The sequence below is a fragment of the Phocoena phocoena genome, chromosome 3 (assembly GCF_963924675.1).
Source record: "Phocoena phocoena chromosome 3, mPhoPho1.1, whole genome shotgun sequence".
NCBI lineage: Eukaryota > Metazoa > Chordata > Mammalia > Artiodactyla > Phocoenidae > Phocoena > Phocoena phocoena.
The window spans coordinates 106,504,669-106,525,229 of NC_089221.1; the positions used below are offsets into that span (position 1 = coordinate 106,504,669).

The 20,561-nt window shown below is 40.3% G+C and overlaps 1 protein-coding gene across 1 annotated transcript in view; it reads left to right on the top strand.

The window, feature by feature from the left end:
* Positions 1 to 20,561, top strand: part of CCDC192 (coiled-coil domain containing 192) — a 252,039-nt gene that overhangs the window by 173,106 nt on the left and 58,372 nt on the right. The window contains 1 exon segment of the mRNA XM_065873682.1: positions 11,910 to 12,042. Within this exon segment, the coding sequence (XP_065729754.1) occupies positions 11,910 to 12,042 (133 nt within the window).

Consider the following 20,561-nt stretch of genomic DNA (forward strand, 5'->3'; position numbering starts at 1 on the left):
AATACACTACTAAATAACCAAGCGATCACTGAAGAAATCAAAGAGGAAGTCAAAAAATACCTAGAAATAAATGACAATGAAAACATGATGACCCAAAACCTATGGGATGCAACAAAAGCAGCTCTAAGAGGGAAGTTTATAGCAATACAACCCTACCCCGAGAAACAAGAAACATCTCAAATAAATAACCTAAATTTACACCTAAAGCAGTTAGAGAAAAAAGAACTAATAAAACCCAAAGACAGCAGAAGGAAAGAAATCATAAAGATCAGATCAGAAATAAATGAAAAAGAAAGGAAGGAAACAATAGCAAAGATCGATAAAACTACAAGCTGGTTCTTTGAGAAGATAAACAAAATTGTTAAACCATTAGCCAGACTCATCAAGAAAAAAAGGGAGAAGACTCAAATCAATAGATTTAGAAATGAAAAAGGAAAGTAACAACTGACACTGCCAAAATACAAAGGATCGTGAGAGATTACTACAAGCAACTAAATGCCAATAAAATGAACAACCTGGAAGAAACGGACAAATTCTTAGAAAAGCACAACCTTCCGAGACTGAACTAGGAAGAAACAGAAAATATAAACAGACCAATCACAAACACTGAAATTGAAACTGTGATTAAAAATCTTCCAACAAGGGCTTCCTTGGTGGTGCAGTGGTTGAGAGTCCGCCTGCCGATGCAGGGGACACGAGTTCGTGCCCCGGTCGGGGAAGATCGCACATGCCACGGAGTGGCTGAGCCCGTGACCCATGGCTGCTGAGCCTGCACGTCTGGAGCTCCGCAACGGGAGAGGCCACATCAGTGAGAGGCCCACGTACCGCAATTAAAAAAAAAAAAATCTTCCAACAAACAAAAGCCAGGACCAGATGCCTTCACAGGTGAATTCTATCAAACATTTAGAGAAGAGCTAACACCTATCCTTCTCAAACTCTTCCAAAATATAGAAGAGGAGGAACACTCCAAAACTCATTCTATGAGGCCACCATCACCCTGATACCAAAAACAGAAAAAGATGTCACAAAGAAAGAAAACTACAGGCCATTAGCACTGATGAACATAGATGCAAAAATCCTAAACAAAATACTAGCAAACAGAATCCAACAGCACATTAAAAGGTTCATACACCATGATCAAGTGGGGTTTATCCCAGGAACACAAGTATTCTTCCATATACACAAATCAATCAATGTGATAAACCATATTAACAAACTGAAGGAAAAAAACCATATGATAATCTCAATAGATGCAGAAAAAGCTTTTGACAACATTCAACACCCATTTATGATAAAAACCCTCCAGAAAGTGGGCATAGAGGGAACTTACCTCAACATAATAAAGGCCATACACGACAAACCCACAGCCATCATAGGTCTCAATGGTGAAAAACTGAAACCACTTCCACTAAGATGAGGAACGGGACAAGGTTGCTCACTGTCACCACTATTATTTAACATAGTTTTGGAAGTTTTAGCCACAGCAATCAGAGAAGAAAAAGAAATAAAAGAATCCAAATCAGAAAAGAAGGAAAAGTGTGACTGCTTGCAGATGACATGATACTATACATACAGAATCCTAAAGATACCACCAGAAAACTACTAGAGCTAATCAATGCATTTGGTAAAGTAGCAGGATGCAAAATTAATGCACAGAAACCTCTTGCATTCCTATACACTAATGATGAAAAATCTGAAAGAGAAATTAAGGAAACACTTCCATTTACCCTTGCAACAAAAAGAATAAAATATCTAGGAATAAACCTACCTAAGGAGACAGAAGACCTGTATGCAGAAAACTATTAAACACTGATGAAAGAAATTAAAGACAAGACAAACAGATGGAGAGATATACCATGTTCTTGGATTGGAAGAATCAACATTGTGAAAATGACTAGAGTACCAAAGCAATCTACAGATTCAATGCGATCCCTATCAAACTACCAATGGCATTCTTCACAGAACTAAAACAAAAAATTTCAGAATTTGTATGGAAACACAAAGACCCCGTATAGCCATGCAGTCTTGAGAAAGAAAAACGGAGCTGGTGGATTCAGGCTCCCTGACTTTAGACTATACTACAAAGTTACACTAATCAAGACAGTATGGTACTGGCACAAAAACAGAAAGATAGATCAATGGAACAGGATAGAAAGCCCAGAGATAAACCCATGTAACTATGGTCACCTTAGCTTTGAAAAAGGAGGTAAGAATATTCAATGGAGAAAAGACAGCTTCTTCAATAAGTGGTGCTGGGAAAACTGGACAGCTACATGTAAAAGAATGAAATTAGAACACTCCCTAACACCATACACAAAAATAAACTCAAAATGGATTAAAGACCTAAATGTAAGGCCAGACACTATCAAACTCTTAGAGGAAAACAGGCAGAACACTCTTTGACATAAATCACAGCAAGAACCTTTTTGATCCACCTCCTAGAGAAATGGAAATAAAAACAAATATTAACAAATGTCACCTAATGAAACTTAAAAGCTTTTGCACAGCAAAGGAAACCATAAACAAGACCAAAAGACAACCCTCAGAATGGGAGAAAATATTTCCAAATGAAGCAACTGACCAAGGATTAATCTCCAAAATATACAAGCAGCTCATGCAGTTCAATATTTAAAAAAAAAACCCAATCCAAAAATGGGCATAAGACCTAAATAGACATGTCTCCAAAGAAGATATACTGATTGCCAACAAACACATGAAAGGATGCTCAACATCACCAATCACTAGAGAAATATAAATCAAAACTGCAATGAGGTTTCACCTCACACCAGTCAGAATGGCCATCATCAAAAAATCTACAAACAGTAAATGCTGGAGAGGGTGTGGAGAAAACGGAACCCTCTTGCACTGCTGGTGGGTATGTAAATTGATACAGCCACTATGGAGAACAGTATGGATGTTCCTGAAAAAACTAAAAATAGAACTACCATACGACCCAGCGATCCCACTACTGGACATATACCCTGAGATACCATAATTCAAAAGGAGTCATGTACCACAATGTTCACTGCAGCTCTATTTACAATAGCTAGGACATGGCAGCAACCTAAGTGTCCATCGACAGATGAATGCATAAAGAAGATGTGGTACATATATACAATGGAATATTGCTCAACCATAAAAAGAAACGAAATTGAGTTATTTGTAGTGAGGTGGATGGACCTAGAGACTGTCTTACAGAGTGAAGTAAGTGAGAAAGAGAAAAACAAATACCGTATGCTAACACATATATATGGAATCTAAAAAAGAAAAAAAAATGGTTCTGAGGAACCTAGGGGCAGGACAGGAATAAAGACGCAGGTGTAGAGAATGGACTTGAGGACACAGGGAGGGGAAAATGTAAGCTGGGATGGAGTGAGAGAGTGGCATGGACATATATACACTACCAAGTGTAAAATAGATAGCTAGTGGGAATCAGCTGCATAGTACAAGGAGATCAGCTCAGTGCTTTGTGGCCAACAGTGCTTTGTGGCCAACTATCCCTCCTGGGATAAGGAGGGTGGAAGGGAGACACAAGAGGGAGGAGCTATGGGGATATATGTATAAGTATAGCTGATTCACTTTGTTTTACAGCAGAAACTAACACACCATTGTAAAGCAATTATACTTCAATAAAGATGTTAAAAAAAAAAAAAGCCTTCTGGGTTAAATCGTGCACACACACACACACACACACACACACACACACAGAAGACCCCAAAATTTTAAATAAAATCATAGCTGGATTATGAGGAGTGAAACTGAATTGAGGTTGTAAATGTTGCTTAATGTTTCCCCCAATGTTCAGCCACCTTCACAGAGCAGGACTGACACCTTTTAGTATGGAAGTTTTCAGGTGTGGCAAACCACTGCTATTTCTTGGGTCATCTTTAAAGATTTATGGTACAGGTTGCCCCAGTGGTCAAGAACAGAAACTGCAAGAAAGCCCTATGGGAGAGACTAAGCGAATGATCACCAGATGGAAAGGCCTTCGAAAAACAAAGACAAATTTTGTTGCAGTATTGGAAACACGGTTTTCTTGTCATCAAATGGACACAGACAACAGTGTCACCAATACGAGATAAAATGTCATCTGTCACACATGCATCATCAATACACATTCATAAGGTATCAGGAACATGAACAGAATTGAGGAGGGCACTACAAAATGTCTTTGCAGTGAGACCCCCAAAGTGAGCTTGCCTTGCAGCACTTGGACAAATGAACCCTAAAGCAGTTCAGTTTTGATCACTGGGTTATATCTACAGTCATCAAGACTGTATATTTGTAATTTATTTGAATATCAACTGTTTGCTTTGTTCCTGTAGCATCTTTGAAGAATTCGATTTTTCTAACTGAAGGCCAGGACACAGTTTTAGTGGCACTTGATATCCCCTCTGAGTCTTTTTTTACAATATGACTTCCTATTTATTACAGTGGATAGCTGAGAAGAAACTGAGAGGAGGAAAATCAAGAAAAGAGAATGTTTAGGAAGCAATAATAACTGAACTGTTAAACACTGTCTGAGGTTTTAGATAAACGTAGTTGGTCTCAGCGTATGTGAACTATGTACCGTTGATTCTGTTGTCACTTCCCAACATCTGCTTCAGCAATTTATTCTCCTCACTTGAATTTATATTGTCAGATTAGTTTAATATTCAAGTGAATCCTCCCTTTCAAGTAAAAGAGTTAAAAAGACAAATCACGTCTTGAGCTAGGAGTCAAGCTGGATGCTTTAGCTCCTGGTGATTTCTCCATATGCATTTAAATGTCTTTAGTCAAATTAACTGTCAAACATGGCTTGCAATGAACCTGACTGGAAACTTTAAATTTTTTTAGGGAGAAACTTGAGATTCTTGCCTCTTATGAAATTATTTTTATTTCCAGACATATACCAGATTAAAGGTATTGAAAAATTAAAGAATGGACAAACTGCTCATTTAATTGCACCTAGAGAATATTTGACTAATAGATATCACTGTAAAGCCCTTTGCTCAATAATTCATTGCAAGAACCAACATCTCAGAAGTTCTACTTATAAAGAATAAATATCCTAAAATAATATCACTATCAATATTAACTAAACATTCACCCATACACTCAGTCTCTTACTTTTAACATCGTAAACATTTTTATATGAGATCAGATCCATTTCACCTTAAACTTAAAAATTTCTGCTCTAAAACTGTTTCAATTTTGCATTAAGAAAGCAGCAGTTTTTTAAAAACATTGTATTTCATGGGAAAGTAACACACATCACAGAGAACTTCCTACTTTGCTGCTTTCTCTAGTTTCTCTTAAACACTGTACAAAGCTATTTCATGCTATATGAGAATCATTTCTCCTATGATAATTTTCATCTCTTCTACTTAGATTTCCTTATGATTTGTTAAGCTGTTTTGAGACCAGCTCCTGTCCTCACTAAGCCTATATCCCCTATAATTTCACTGCTCTTAGGGAAGAGTGGTGTTTCTGAAGGAGAGGGATATTTCTTGGGAAGGTTAACTTAATTAGGTTCTTTATCACACAGAAAAACCCTTCAAGGTGAGTTAAGCAACTTGGTGCTTCAGGATCTTAATTTTTCAGTCCTCGAACACATGCTTGTGCTTTATGATTCAAGATAAGCCACAGATGGCCAATAGCTACAAATTTTTTCCCAGAAGGCAGCCTTAGTCCTAAGTTCCAAAGGAGTGTTGAGCACAGAAAAACAAAACAAATATCTGCCCAGTAATAAAGTCATTGCAGAGAAAAAGCTCTTCATTATTTTAATAATCATGTTGGAGGAGATAGGTAGCGCTGTCATAAGGCAGATATAGGAATTCTTTTTCACCACCTGTATATCCTGTCCTCTGATTTCTGTGCTCTTCCATTATGGATGTTTGCCTATGTTACCAACACCTGTAGAGGTGGGGCTGAGAAGCTGAAATTTCTTCACATACATCTTTGGCCCTTTGGGCTTTCTCTGTCGCCAGGGAGGGTTGGACTGAAAAACAGGCTTCCTAGCAGGCTCTGTTAGGTGTGTGACTTAGGTACACTTCTCCCGCCATTCTCAGGGTGTGATTTGAGATGGTAAGCCCAAAAAGTAGATTTGGCTTTAGCAAACACTGGCTACGTTTTCTTTTCACAAGACCTATTGAACACTCTATTTTGTTCTGTGCTGTGCTCAGCTAATATAATATAAAATATAATATATAATTAATATGTAATATTAATATAATATAATATAAAATTATATTATATGATTTAATATAAATTATATAATATAAAAACCTATTTATCGCACTGTAGGTTCTTTCTCAAAAATCTCGGCTGCAGCCATTGTAAAGCAATTATACTCCAATAAAGAAGTTAAAAAAAAAATCTCGGTTGTCAGCCCAATTCATGTTTACTGGGTAAGAATGTTGAGGCAGGGTTACACTCACGTAAAGAAAGAACGTACAAGCAGTACCCGTTAATCTCAGGAATGGATTTGTTTTGAGTACAGATATTCTGATGCTATATGAAAGCAAGTTGGCCGGTAGATATTGGTACAGCTTACTTTTTTGAAGTTAGCAGGATGTCAATTACCTAAAAATTATTCTATCAAGTGTAACCCTCATATGTATCATATAGAATGACCTGAATCCAGTAATTCCTGTTAAAAGAGGGCTTTAAGGGAAGGCTGCCTGCCTATCACAACCACCCATGCTATAGAGGCCTTGCCATCACGCTTCAATACTACTCTTTTATCACCAACTCTGTTATATTGACTTTCTACTTTTACTCACTCTGTAACTATCCAAGGTTACCTTTACGAACCTAACAAAGTAATGGTGCTATTGATTAATGAAGCCTCATGTTACCACTGAAAATAAAAATCAGCATCTGGAATCGAAAGACCTTGATTCAAGTCAATTTAGCTACTTCCTTACTAGACGCCATGATTAGATCTACTCAAGCTCTCTGGGACCTCAGCTCTCTTCCTCTGCAAAATAGAGACGCTAACGTAGATGACAATTAGGTTTCATCAATGAGCAGCGGCTATTGGGGCTGCAGGTTAAAGATGACGAAGCCACAGGTGCAACCTGGTGTGAAGGGATCCCCACATCCAAGGCTTGCCATAGAGCACTAAGAAACATCCATGGAACATATTCATCATCCCTGGGCTTTTAAAATATTCACCTGAGGCAGTATAAACATAAAACAAAACAACAGATGTGAAACTGATTGTTTAAGCCAAGTTTTATCCAAATGCTGCTCTCACTTTTAATAGTTTCATTATTAATGATGGGTTGTTAGAAGAGAAGTGAAAGGAGAAAACTAGCTATACCTTCTGTATTCAAACCATTCTCTTATATGTCCTTGGTAGTGAGCATTTTATCAGCAGTCCTCTGGAGACGAAACCTACCTGTTATGTATGCTCTCTAAGTGAATGACGGTGGGCTGGATGGGGTAGATTTCAGACAAAATGGGAAGAAGCTGTGCTCTGGCAGGCCCAAGACAGAGATTCCACAGGAAGCAAGAGGCAGGGCCTTAGAGCACTCCTCATATCGTTCCAGGAAGGCAGCCACCTACTTTGCCTAGGCGTCGGGCCAGCTCTGGCAGGAGATTGGATCAAGGCTATTTGCATGTCTGTTTCAGGACATTAAGTTTTGTCTACCCATACAAAGTAAGGAGGAGATCAATGCAATCAGGCAGAAAACGTAATTTAGAAGAAGAAAAAGGAGGAGGAAAAGAAGAAAGAAAAGACAAAATTTTGCTTTCAATGAAGTATAAATTTTATTTTTGGTAAAGTGTGACAGAGTCATCTGTAGAGAAGATACTTTAGTGTTTTAGTGGCCAGTTTAGAGTTTCCCTGACGTGTTTCAAGGAATAAGGACAAAAACCAGAAAGACATACCCACTACATTGCAAACATAGCATTGGGTACTGTCATTTATGTGTTATGTCATTTAATCCCCACCAACTCTTTGAAATGGGATCTAGAGCCTGAAGATGTCATGCGTCTGGCCTAATTTCTCACGGCCAATATTTGACAAAGCCCAGCTTTAGAATCCGAGGCCATGATTCAAAGTGTGTAGAAAGACCAAGAAATTTTAAACAGTGCTGGCAACTCTGTGTTGAAACTCTTCTATAAATAGTTGCCTGATTATTCCTAATTCCCACTGACTTGGTATAATGCAAGCTATTCAGCAATGTGATACGGATAAATATTTCCTTTTCAAAACACTGCACAAATACATGATTTCCTCCCTCTGTCCACCCTGTAGGAGAAGTAGGAAAAAGAGCAAGGTAATAGGAATTTACCTCTAAGCTATAAAGCCTTCCTATCCTTTCAGTAATCACTGAGGGGAGCTCCTGCTTACTAGGGAGACCATAACAGACTCCATTAGATTCAAGTACAACACTTGGGTTGCCTGGCTAGAGAATGCCAAAAAAGCAAAGGAAAATATTATTGTTACTGAAATCATTTGATGTCTATGACTAATAAAACACATGTTGGCAAACGGAATTTTTAGAAATGCCCAAAGGACTTGGTTAAAGCTATGAATTAAGAGCATACAGTAGTTCTGTCTGGAGAAAATTTAAAAAAGAAAAAAAAGACAATGCTGTTAAACTGTTTTAAACTTTATCTGAATAACCAAAAAGTCCAAACAGAAATCTTAAGCAACCAATCTAGGTCCTTTATTCAACTTTAAATTTAAATTTCCCCTCCCCTTTCTCTTACAGCTGAATAAGAAAGTTTATACATTTTGAGTCACATTATTCTTGAATTCTGAGGGACCCACAGGCCTTCTTGCCCAACATCTCACAAATACCAGAATTATCTCTAAAGTATCTCTGACAGCTGTATCCACCTTAGAGACTATGAGGGTTGAGGTGTCCATTCATGCAAGTGCTGTGTCCCTGGAGGGCTAGGGGTGGAAGGAATTGGGGGTAAGCCAGACCTCCAGTTACTTCTTGAACCAGGTCCCAGAGGTTACTCTGGGTCTGCCTGAAGATGTCCACCCAGGCAGGCTGTGCCCGAGTCTGCCCAGAGCAGGAGGTCTTTGCCTCATCCTATCTTGTTATGGATTCAAGCTCTAACTGCTGGAGGGTGCTTTCTCATGCTGTGCCACAATCTGCCTCCTTGTGTTTCCTCCACATTGTTTCTTATGCTCTCTCTGGAACAATACTGTTTGACTCAACTTCCTCTCCTCTTGAGTACCCCTTAGATAACTGAAGTCAACTGTCATAACTCCTCTATATACTGTCTTCTCCAAACTAAATATCCTCAGCTTCTTTCTCAGATCATAAGGCAAATAGACAAATATTATAACAATAATAAGAGACATAAAACAATAAGAGAAAGACAAAAAGGTGGTCTGGAAACAGGAATTTTCTAAAAGAGTTGTCTTTTTCGTAAGAGGGAAGAGATATGGGAACATATGTATATGTATAACTGATTCACTTTGTTATAAAGCAGAAACTAACACACCATTGTAAAGCAATTATACTCCAATGAAGATGTAAAAAAAAAAAAAGAGTTGTCTTTTTAACTGAAAAGCTGAAAATTTTAAGTGATACCGAGGAGCGCTATATCTTTCCACTGAGTTCCTGTGTGCTATCCCTTAAGTCATCCCGTCAGGATGGAAATGTAGCTCGTTAAGGGTTTTACTTAATGACACCATGCCAGCTCCTAGGGATCAGCCAGCAATTCTCACCAACTTGCATTTATTTTTGCTTTATTTAGTATCAATGTCTACTCTGAGAAAAGTTTCTGGAAGAATATTTACCTGCATACGAATAGATGTGACACGTTTTCAGAATTTGAATACCACCTATTAAGAATTAAGGGAGGGGCAATGTAAGGAAACTAAATCCTTAGTTCTTTCTCCTCCCAAAATTTTATCATGTAAAATTTCCACATACAGAAAAGTTGACATAATTTTATAGTAAACACCTATATCCCTCATAGCTAGACACTACAATTGACACTTTGCTATCTTCACTTTATCACGTATCTATCAGTTTCTCTATCCATCCATCAGCCCGTCTTACCTTCCTACACGTTTCAGTGTAAATCGTGCTCATCTGTACACCAAATCCCTGACACTTCAGCCTGTATATCATTATCAGTTCTTTTTTGAGACTTTTCATTAGCACTCTGTTCTGAATCCCTCTTGCCATCCTTTCCCTCGTTCCCTCCACTTTCTCAATTTTCGTTTCTACATCCTTCCTCCCACTTTCCATCCCCAATGTCCTAAGTGGTAAAAGCAAAGTGTGAAAAATCTGAGCGTGGAGCCGTCTTGAAGCAGCATCAGGAAAGGCCCCTCACAGGTGTGATCGCCATAGACCTGGGATAGATGAGGTCTGCATGAACAAGCTAATGCAAACCAATTTACAAGACAGAGAAGTACAGATTAGCAAGACAATTTAATTTACTGTGAGAAACACAGCTACCAAATACTTAGGCACCTGCATCTCTTCATCAGCTCAGTCTCTCCCTGAACTAAGCTGCATGACAGGCCAAATGGTGAAGGGTTTAGGTGAACAGAGACACAGAGAAAGACAGTGAGTAAGAAGGTCTTAGTGACATGGAGCAGAGATCTTATCAGCACTGTTTTAACAGCTGGCCAGCACGGTGTCTAACACCAAAGGGGTGCTTCATAATTAGTACAATGATAAAATGAGCACATGAATGCTAACTGCCCCTCTAGCGGAACGTCTGTGGCTCAGGGCGCCTCTCACCTGGACGGGCTGAGTAAATTCTGCCCACTTCCACCCCTCTGACGCTCTTTAATGAAGTTCCATGACCACCATTCTCCTTTGAATAATGCATTTTCTTTTATCCGGGCATATGCCATTAATTAAGCTTTCATGAAGTCCTGTCTTGCTGTCTTTAAAATGAGAGGTCTGTGACTATCTAATCCCATCTTTGATAAACTGATTTTATTGGCTTTACTCTCAAAACAGGGAGTGATTCCCTGCTACCTGAGTCTACTGTTTTTAAAGATCGGGGAACACCATCTTCCCTGGTGAGCAAAAACTATTCCTTTCCTTATCTCAAGATTTATGTCTGATAAGAAATGTTAGTCGTTTATTTTCTGGGCTTCCTAATTACCAGCCCACAAAGACTTGGCAAGGTGAGCTCTTCAGTGGAAAGGCAGCAACACAAAAATGCAAACGCAGCCCTTTTCACAACAGACAGCTTCTCTGTAGTTGCAGAGAAATCCAAGTTTGATAAATCAAATCCATCGTGAGAACCATAAATGGAGCTTTCTAGTCATATAGTTTCAATGGGAATCCTTTGGTTATGTAACAACTTCTTAATGTAGTTCCTTCAAAGGTCTCGATGTCATAAATCAGATTATTTTATAGCAAGGAATTCCTGTCCTTGCTATCTCAATTGCTTGAAAACCCTCTTACCGCTGACCACTTTCTCTAAATAGATACCATAGTAAATATTTATAAACATCAGCATTTCGTGGTAGCATCACATGTTTTAGAGTTTATTTGAATGCAAACCATTATGCTGTTAGGGCAAAAGTGACAGGATCAAGGTGGTGATTATTTCATGTGAGTCTACGTACAGACTGGAAAAAAAATCAGATGGTTTCAGGTTTTGGCACTTCAATGGTAAAATGCAGACTGCCAACTAGAGTTCTTTTCTAATTGCCTCTATATATTAGCAGTCAAAACACAAGGCTCAGATCCAGATAAAAACCATTCAATAGGGTGAACGATACTATGATGCAGAGAGTAGGCTTTTATTGTTGGTGATTCCAGGTCTCTGACAGGAGCACACGTACCTCAGACAGGACTCAGTCTAGATGAACAGGGAGCATTTCATCTAAGCCGGCTTTCAAAGGCCCTGTTTGTTCAGACATCATTAGTTCTTTTTATTCCTTTGATGCATGTGTCTCTAGTGACGGAAACTCTTATTTTTTTAAGAAACTAAAGCACAAAAGGAAACTGGAAAAGCTACAAACTGATTTGGCAACAGCTAAGCAAGAGGCTGCCATCACAGTCCTGGAACTCAATGAGAAGATAAAGACTCTATGTGAGGGAAAGCCAGCCCCTAGAGGTCAGTATTACCATGTGACAGTCACACACTGGCCCTTGGTCCTAGGTGATGCATACAGCTTTTCTGGCAACAAAGCAGAAAGCAAGGCCACAGTGCCAGGCAGTGTGCTGGTCTGACCCGACCTCCATTCTGCATGATTAGAGACAGCACGCAAACTCCTAACTCCAGGCTGGTTGTGATTTCGCAGTGTGAGAGGCAGGGGATGAATAAGCGGTTCCTTAAAGAAGAGTCTCTGAGACTGAAGAGGGGACTGAAACTGGTCTGATAAGTGTCTTGCTGGGTGGCCGTGAGGGAAGAGCAGGGCCCAAGGAGGAGACCTCAGGCCCCCAGGGATGGGGCTCTGAAGTGGGGCAAGGAGAGGGGCTTGTCTAAAAGTGTAGACGGGCCGATAGACTGACTAAGACGGGCATGGGGAAGGAAAGAAATTTGTGTTTTAACAATAGGCTAACGAGCTAGAAACAAACGGGGAAGCCTGGTTGGGAATGAAATCTGGGTGGTTCAGAAAAATTTAATAGCCACTCTGGTTTGGATTTTTAAAAAAGTTTTCTCTCAGAGATGATTACAACCCTGGGGGAGAAAACCCCTCGGACTGTTATCATCAGCAATAATATGAGTTCACATTTAATACTACATGGCAGGCATCTTGCTCAGTATTTCATGTGCGTTTAATTCTCAGAATAACCTCTGAAGCAAGTACATTTACGGATTCCACAAGAATAAGCACCGGCTTAGAGATGTGGATTATTACCTTGCCCCAGGACAGACGTGTGTGGCAACCTGGGCAATCACCCCAGGGCGCCTGCGCAGCTCTGGTGCAGTGAGGCTATTTCTCTGCTCTGCGGCAGCGATAGCAAACCTCATTCTGCCGGGTGGATCTCTAGCAAAACTATGATTCCTTGGGATGAATGTCTTCCTTTGATGTGCAGCACTCTTGTAAAGCCAGGAACAAGCAATTGTTCTTACTCCCGCTTCCTTTATTACTCATAAGTAATTATGAAAAAAGAGGAGGAATGTGGAAAGAGTGGAGGAGGAGAAAGTAGGTGACATGGTGGCTGCAGAAAGGGAGACACTCCCAGCATCCTGACCACATGGGAAACTGTTTAATATGAGTTTGGTTTTAATTTTCAATTTTGAATAGCACTTCCCCGAGATTGAAATGGCATGCAACACCATCACTTTGAAACGCAGCCTTTTCTCTTCCCACAGAACAACATAAAGACAGTTTAATTTGCTTTCACCACCTTGAAATCTAAAAGAATAAAACCCAGTAGAGAATATTATGCATTTAAAGGTCTTTATTCTAAGGCATCACGGCCATTTTCAAATTGGTTGCATAAGAAGAAGCTGATGACGATTGTACGGCACATTGGAGAAAGTTCTCCAGCTCACCTGAGAGAGGTTTCAACTTCTCAACTGTATTTTGAATCTAGTGGAAAAAAAGATTTTATTGCAAGGTATCTACTTCTCATTACTCTCTCTTTTTTTTTTTTTTTTTTTTGCGGTACGCGGGCCTCTCACTGTTGTGGCCTCTCCGCAACGCACAGGCTCCGGACGCGCAGGCTCAGCGGCCATGGCTCACGGGCCCAGCCGCTCTGCGGCATGTGGGATCTTCCCGGACCCGGGCACGAACCCGGGTCCCCTGCATCGGCAGGCGGACTCTCAACCACTGCACCACCAGGGAAGCCCTCATTACTCTCATTTTTGACAAAAATAATATCATTTGCTATCTAATGATGATTTTGTCCCTTTGAGAGTTTGATGGGTCAAAATTAAAATAGTACTGAGGCACGAGGACCCTAATGGTTGTGGAGGGAGGTTAGAAAACATTAAATCCCACCTTTGCTTCTTTGTCCATGTTTTTCTCTATATTTCTGTTTAAAAGGGAAAAAAACTACCTACCTGTACAGGAAAAAACAAAACAAAACAAAAACCCTAATGTATTATGAACAGATATAAATAAAGTCAAGTACTCCAAGGTCAATTATGGATGAAAGCAGGGACTCCCTTTTCAACCCATGTGTTGCTTCTTTTATTTGGTGGAGAACCTGAGTCAGTGGACTGACATACAGCAGGAAGGTCTTAAACCAAATATTTGCACAATCTTACTCTCCCATGGGTCTCATGCAGCCTCACCCTGCATTCAATAACCCAGGAGACTGTCAAGGCCGTTGTGGCCCCAGAGTAATATGAGCTCTCATTCTCAGAGACTTTGGTCACCTTGCCCTACCTCTCAATTGATTTGAAAGTAAAGTCTGAAAAGATGTAGGTAACTTTAACACACAATGAATCCCATTTAACTGCTGGACAATTAGGGTTGACCCAGCTCCCGCACATAGTCCTTGACCAGAACACCACTCCTTCCCTAGTTAGTCCTGTGTCCTTTTATAAAATGCTTGTTTTTGGTTTTTAGACATCTGTTTGTAAATGGCAGATGCCCCCAGCTATAACAGCTTAAGGAGAAAGGGTGATTTATTGGCACAACTGTAAACAAACTAACAAAGTGCATGCCATCAGCCTTAGAGTCCCATAGATTCAGGGTCTCAGATCCCATCAGGGCACCTGTGCCTCTCCACTCTGCCTCTCTCTGCATTGAGACTTTCATTCCCTCAAGTGGGATGTCAGGAGAGTCTGGACACATGGCCACAATTAATTAAGGGCTGCCCTCCTTATCTCTCCTCCAGAGAGGAAAAAAAGCATTTTTCCACCAGCTCCAGTTAGAAAAAGTACAAGAAAATACTCTGTCCTGGTTTGGGTTGGGTACTCATCCAGGGCCATGAATCAATCTTTGTAGCCAGGGGTGGGGAAGTATGGTTGGACAAGCCTGGTCATGCACCAGCCGCCGGGCGGAGGGGCACGGGGAAATAACAGGGGGAAAGGAGGATGTTGTGACTAGCGGCTCCCAGAAGCACAGAGCTGGACTGGGAGAAGAATACTTCCTTAAAGCAAGGGATAGCCCATTGCAGGAAAGAAAGAGTGAGGCACAAAATCAATATGCCCGATCCACTTTCAGCTGGTAATCAAGTTAAAATATAATAAAATGCTTAATGAGTCACCCATCCATGTGTATTTGCACTTTTTAAGTAGATTCTTCTTGATGAACAAAAGACCTTCATGATCCAAGAAATAAATGTCCAGCAGTATAACTTCTGACCCCACAGTAGATGGAGAGTGAACCACTTTGGGAAAGGAGACCCCTTCCAGCCTCCATCAAGGTACATCGTGGTTGTCTACTCTGAAAGCCGATCTTATTGTAACAATTGAAAATGCAAGAGGGGAGAAAGTGTTGATTCTAATTGACATGCTATCTGGATTAACATGAAGCTACTTCTCTGCTATAGTTACAAACCAGTGCCTATAGTTATAACAAGCAGATTAAAGAGATGGATGCAAATAAATTAGAATTTCTTTTTATGCAAATGTGCACAATTTTTCCCTGTTTGGTTCATTTTCTAAGTAAGACTATTTATAAGGTTGCCATTCAACCTCTGATCAGAGGAATGTCCTGGAATACTAGAAATACTTTTAAGCATGTTCAAATTGATGAAACAGTGAGCTACCAAATTTTTTTTAACACAGAAAAACTATTTCGTTGGCTATGTACTTAAATTACCTCCAAGGAAATAAATGATTTTAGTCAATGGCAAGTTCAACCAAAAAGCAAAACACCTTTATTATACAACTGGCACTGCAGGAAACTTACTTACAGCCTATCCTTGTTTGTTGATTTTACTTTGTACAAATAATCACAGCCCAGGGCAGATTCCTTGCCTCATCTCCACAACCTGCATCTGAAGTGCTCACAGTTTAATTCACTCACAGAATTCAGTGAAACGCCTATTATACCCGTTCAAAGCTTGAGTCCACCTTTTGGTAAACATTAGTAGGCAGGAACCTAAGGTTAGATTTCAAAACCATCTCTGCTCCCTTTGGTTTTGGAGCACAAAGTTACTTTGTAAAGGACCTTGGTGACTAAGTCCTGTTGTTGGCACATAAGCATCAAGTCACCTGCTAAGATGAAAGCTTGGATCTTTGACCAGAACATCCGGGACCTGGTTTATAGACTTCAAGCTAGCATACTAAAGGGAATGCACTCTTCTGGATTTTATTTTCCTTTTAGTTCTTTTCTCTTAATATGCACAGCTGGTATATCAAATAACATATATCTAATTCCCACAGGCAAGTTCCCATTGTCCCACTGAAAGCCGTATCAACTTTAAGTCATCTCTTGGTTTTACTCTCATTAAGAAGACTCTCCCAGGTAGTACAGGTACATCCCTGGGCATTACCCAGGGCTCATGGTCTGAATAGAGCCAAATACACTTTCGACGGAGGCTTGTAATAGGATTGACTTTTCAGTGACACAAAATTATTTTTAAACACTATCCCATTAATTTTAAGAATCATACTTGCTGTCCTACACAATTATGAAAGTCAGGAGATATATCTCTTTGCCAAAACCCCAGAGCCAACTCTAACTAGCATTCTAAAGAGTATCTTTTTATCATGATGTCCATCCCCAGGAACTCAGCCCAAACCTTCTCTCCCTCTCCTCCTGCAAACCTCCTTGGGATCAAAACTCCTACTGCAACTAGATGTTAAGAAAACAGGGATTTGAGGGGGATAAAAATGTTCTGGGGGGCTTCCCTGGTGGCGCAGTGGTTGAGAGTCCGCCTGCCGATGCAGGGGACACGGGTTCGTGCCCCGGTCCGGGAAGATCCCACATGCTGCGGAGCGGCTGGGCCCATGAGCCATGGCCGCTGAGCCTGCGCGTCCAGAGCCTGTGCTCTGCAATGGGAGAGGCCGCAACAGTGAGAGGCCCGCGTACCGCAAAAAAAAAAAAAAAAAAAAAAAAAATGTTCTGGAATGAGATAGTGGCAACACTTGCACAGACATTGTCAATACAGTAAGACCACTGAGTTGCACACTTTAAAATGGTTAACAGGGTGAATTTTATGTTATGTGAATTTTATCTCAGTTAGAAAAAAAAAAAACAGTGATTAAAATAATCCTCACAAAGATGTAACACCCTGTCCAGTGTATTTTAATGAGAATGCTTCGGGCCTAAATAAAATCTTGCCTTGGTAGAATTCCAAGCTTTTAGAGAGCGGTCATGTTAATATTTATTGGAGTAAGGCTAGTCTTGAATAGTTGTCCATGTGTGTCTAGTCTTTTAAACAATGTCATCCTCTCCTACTGTCTATCAGCACAGCTCTTGGAAAGGCTGCTATTCCTCAAAGTAGGAACCAATTTCTTGACCAACAGTTCTGCGTACAACCTTCTTTTGCCATTGAACAGATTTTTTTTTTTTTTTAACCTGTCTACCTAGAGTTTTCTAAGAAAGTAACAAGGAGGGCCCTGGGATCTCACTGTTTCAACTGCTGGGACTTTGTCAAAAGCACTGCTCACCACCCATGGCATCAGATTGCGTGAAGCTCAGTGTGACATTTGATCAAAGCACAAACAGGCAGCCTGCACTTTCCTGTTGCTGCCAACTGTGTTACTGCCTTGATGGAAAGTGACAAGAACTCAGGGAAACAAAAGGTGGAGATTTTCCCACCCACATAATTATCCTTACATTTGCAGAAAAGAGTTTTCTTTTAGGCACTCCTACTGAATCCTTAGATACAGAAACTGTTCCACGGTGGGATATTTTATATTTAGGCCAATAAACACCAGAAATTAAAATTAGGAAAAATGAGAGAATGTAGGAATAATAACTTCAAGGTGTGCTTTTTAAGTATAACAAGTTCCTAAGGAGTTTTAGTATTTACCTCATAGAAATAGTTTATATTTATCTTTATAATCCCTAGTCTTATTCAGAGATTACCCGTCAGGTTGCCTCTTCCTTTGTCCACTGAAGTCTTCCTGAAATAGAGCTGTTTCCTGGAATAGAACCCCAAAGGCAAAGTCTTCTCACTGATTTCAGAAGTTCCCTCAAGGATAAACAACTCCTCCAGGAGTCCCTGAAAAACTTAGGAATTTATTGCAAGGAGATCCCAAGAAATGTTACTTATTCAATATGTACAAATTGAGGGTGGTTCTTAATTTCAAAAGGACATTCCAGAGGCCTCTAGGCCTAAAAATAACTCACATAAAAACTAGTCGTCACTCAGGACTTTGTTGGTTGCAAGTGACAGAAACCAAAATGAAACTGGTTTAAACAGAAATGTATGAGCTGCTAAGGCTGGCAGTGAGGCCGAGCAGGGTTTCTGGACTGTTCATTTGGCTCTTCTTTGCCTATTGGCCCCATTTGAGCTATTGCAGGCACAGATCAGGAAAGGTCCCCTGGCTGCCCTGGCTTATCAATCTTTGGTGAACATCAGTTTCTGCCTGCTCAGAACTACTTCCCCCTTCTTTTAGTAACAGAAACATGGTTTTCCTTTGGGGAACTATGCCTCTCCTGCTCTCTGCAGTCCAGGGGGACTGTCAATCAGCGTCCCTTTCCTATTTAACCTAGGAAAAGGCTTGTGACTAGCTGAGCCAATCACACTTGCTTTTTTTCTGGAACTTGAATCTTGAGCTGAGTTGAATGAGGGAGGGTAGAAAAAAGCTAGAGCTAATTCATTCCGAAGGTTGGGCCCTGCCGCCTGAAGAAATTGTCTATTTTGATACCCATATTCTAGAGGCTGACTCCACAAGGTCAGGCTGTTAAGCTTTCCTTCATCACTGAGAGCTTTCTCATAACCTTACAATAAACTCTCTTTTTGCTTAAAGTAGTCTGCATTGGCTTATAATACTTGCAACCAAAGAACCTTAATTTGTACCCAACTAAAGGGAACAGGACTTCTTTCTCACAGAATCTATACAGAAATCTCAAGGAAGCCGTTTGACTGACTCTACTTGCATCGCCCTTGGATCAACTGCTATGGCCAGGGCAATGGGATTTTATCACACCTGGGTCATGTGCCAGAGGTCAAGGGCTAGGGGACACTATCAGATAAAAGAAGATGGGAGAATTTTCTGGACAGAAGCCAAAAATAAAACCCAAATACTTTTCACTGTCCCCTTTAATCTATTTTAGTTAAAGCTCATAAACTTGGAGAATACGGCCATGCGATGAAGATCAGTTTTATCTTGTGAGGAAAGTAAAAAATTTCTCTTCTTTCTCTCCCTATCATTTTCAAAGTGCATATTTAAGCCCTTTCCTTGCAAAAAGTCTGGAAATCTATTTATTTTATAATTAGCAAAGGGTAAGAAGATCCATTCTGAAATTTTTAGTTGAGGTCCAGTATTTGCTAGCTATATCAGCTGTGGGAATTCAATGATGTCAGGGTCCCCTCCCTCCTTTGTTTGTAAGACTAATTTTGGAATTATACTGTTATCAGGAAATGGTGCTCCCTTCCTTCTGTCCATCCCTTAGGAATAGTTTTTTTTTTTTTTTTTTTTTTTTTTTTAAAGTCTCCTGGCTTCTGTATCCAGAGAGTTTGGATGAAAGGGCAAGCACCAGCTAAATGTCAGACAAGGCACATGGGAATTGGAGCTCGATCAATTTCAAAGATTTCTTACTTTACCGTGGCAAGTGCTATGATCACCAGAAGAGCATGTGCTATTTGGAAATACTGCTAAAAAACCCAGACCAGAGGCGAGAAGGAAGATGTTTCCTTCTAAGAAATGTGTAGAGAAATAGCACTCCTTTGTCACACAGAGCAGATGGAGATTTGTCAACAGAAGATAAACTGGAGAGTTTGAGGTTGCAAACAACTGTCAGTCAGCTGTAGATACCGGTGCAGCCATTCCTGATACCAACCTCTTGGTGCCAAAGTACAAAAAGGGAACAATGTTCTCTCCTGTATTCCCCAGAAACCACAATGTTATTTTATTTAATGACTCAGTGTTTCCTGATAGGAGGTTGAAGTTAGAGGTTAGATACACTGGTCATATGCAAAAATTTGGAGGAATGAGTGGATACTTGTGGGGGGCTTGAGCTCATCAAATCAAATTTAGAAAGGATGCCTAGGACCAGATTGTTCTGGAGAGTGGAAAACTTCTCTTTGAAGACACAGGATTTCTTTCTGGCTAGTGGGATTGGGTTCAATTTATACTCTTATGTATATATTAGATACATATGTGCAGTGTAGCAGTCTGGAAGAATATTTGTTTTTAAAGATATTCTGCCTTGGGCTTCCCTGGTGGCGCAGTGGTTGAGAATCTGCCTGCCAGTGCAGGGGCGCAGGTTCGGGCCCTGGTCTGGGAGGATCCCACATGCTGCAGAGCAACTAAGCCCGTGAGCCACAACTCCTGAGGCTGCGCATCTGGAGCTTGTGCTCCGTGACAAGAGAGGCTGCGACGGTGAGAGGCCCGCGCACCGCGATGAAGAGTGGCCCCCGCTCACCGCAACTAGAGAAAGCCCTCGCACAGAAACGAAGACCCAACACAGCGAAAAATAAAATAAATAAATATTTAAAAAAAAAAAAAAAAAGATATACTGCCTTGGACTAGATTACCCTACTATGCCTTTAATTTTTTTCAATTAAATAAAGCCACAATTTAATACTGGACAAAGAACATAGAACTAAGAA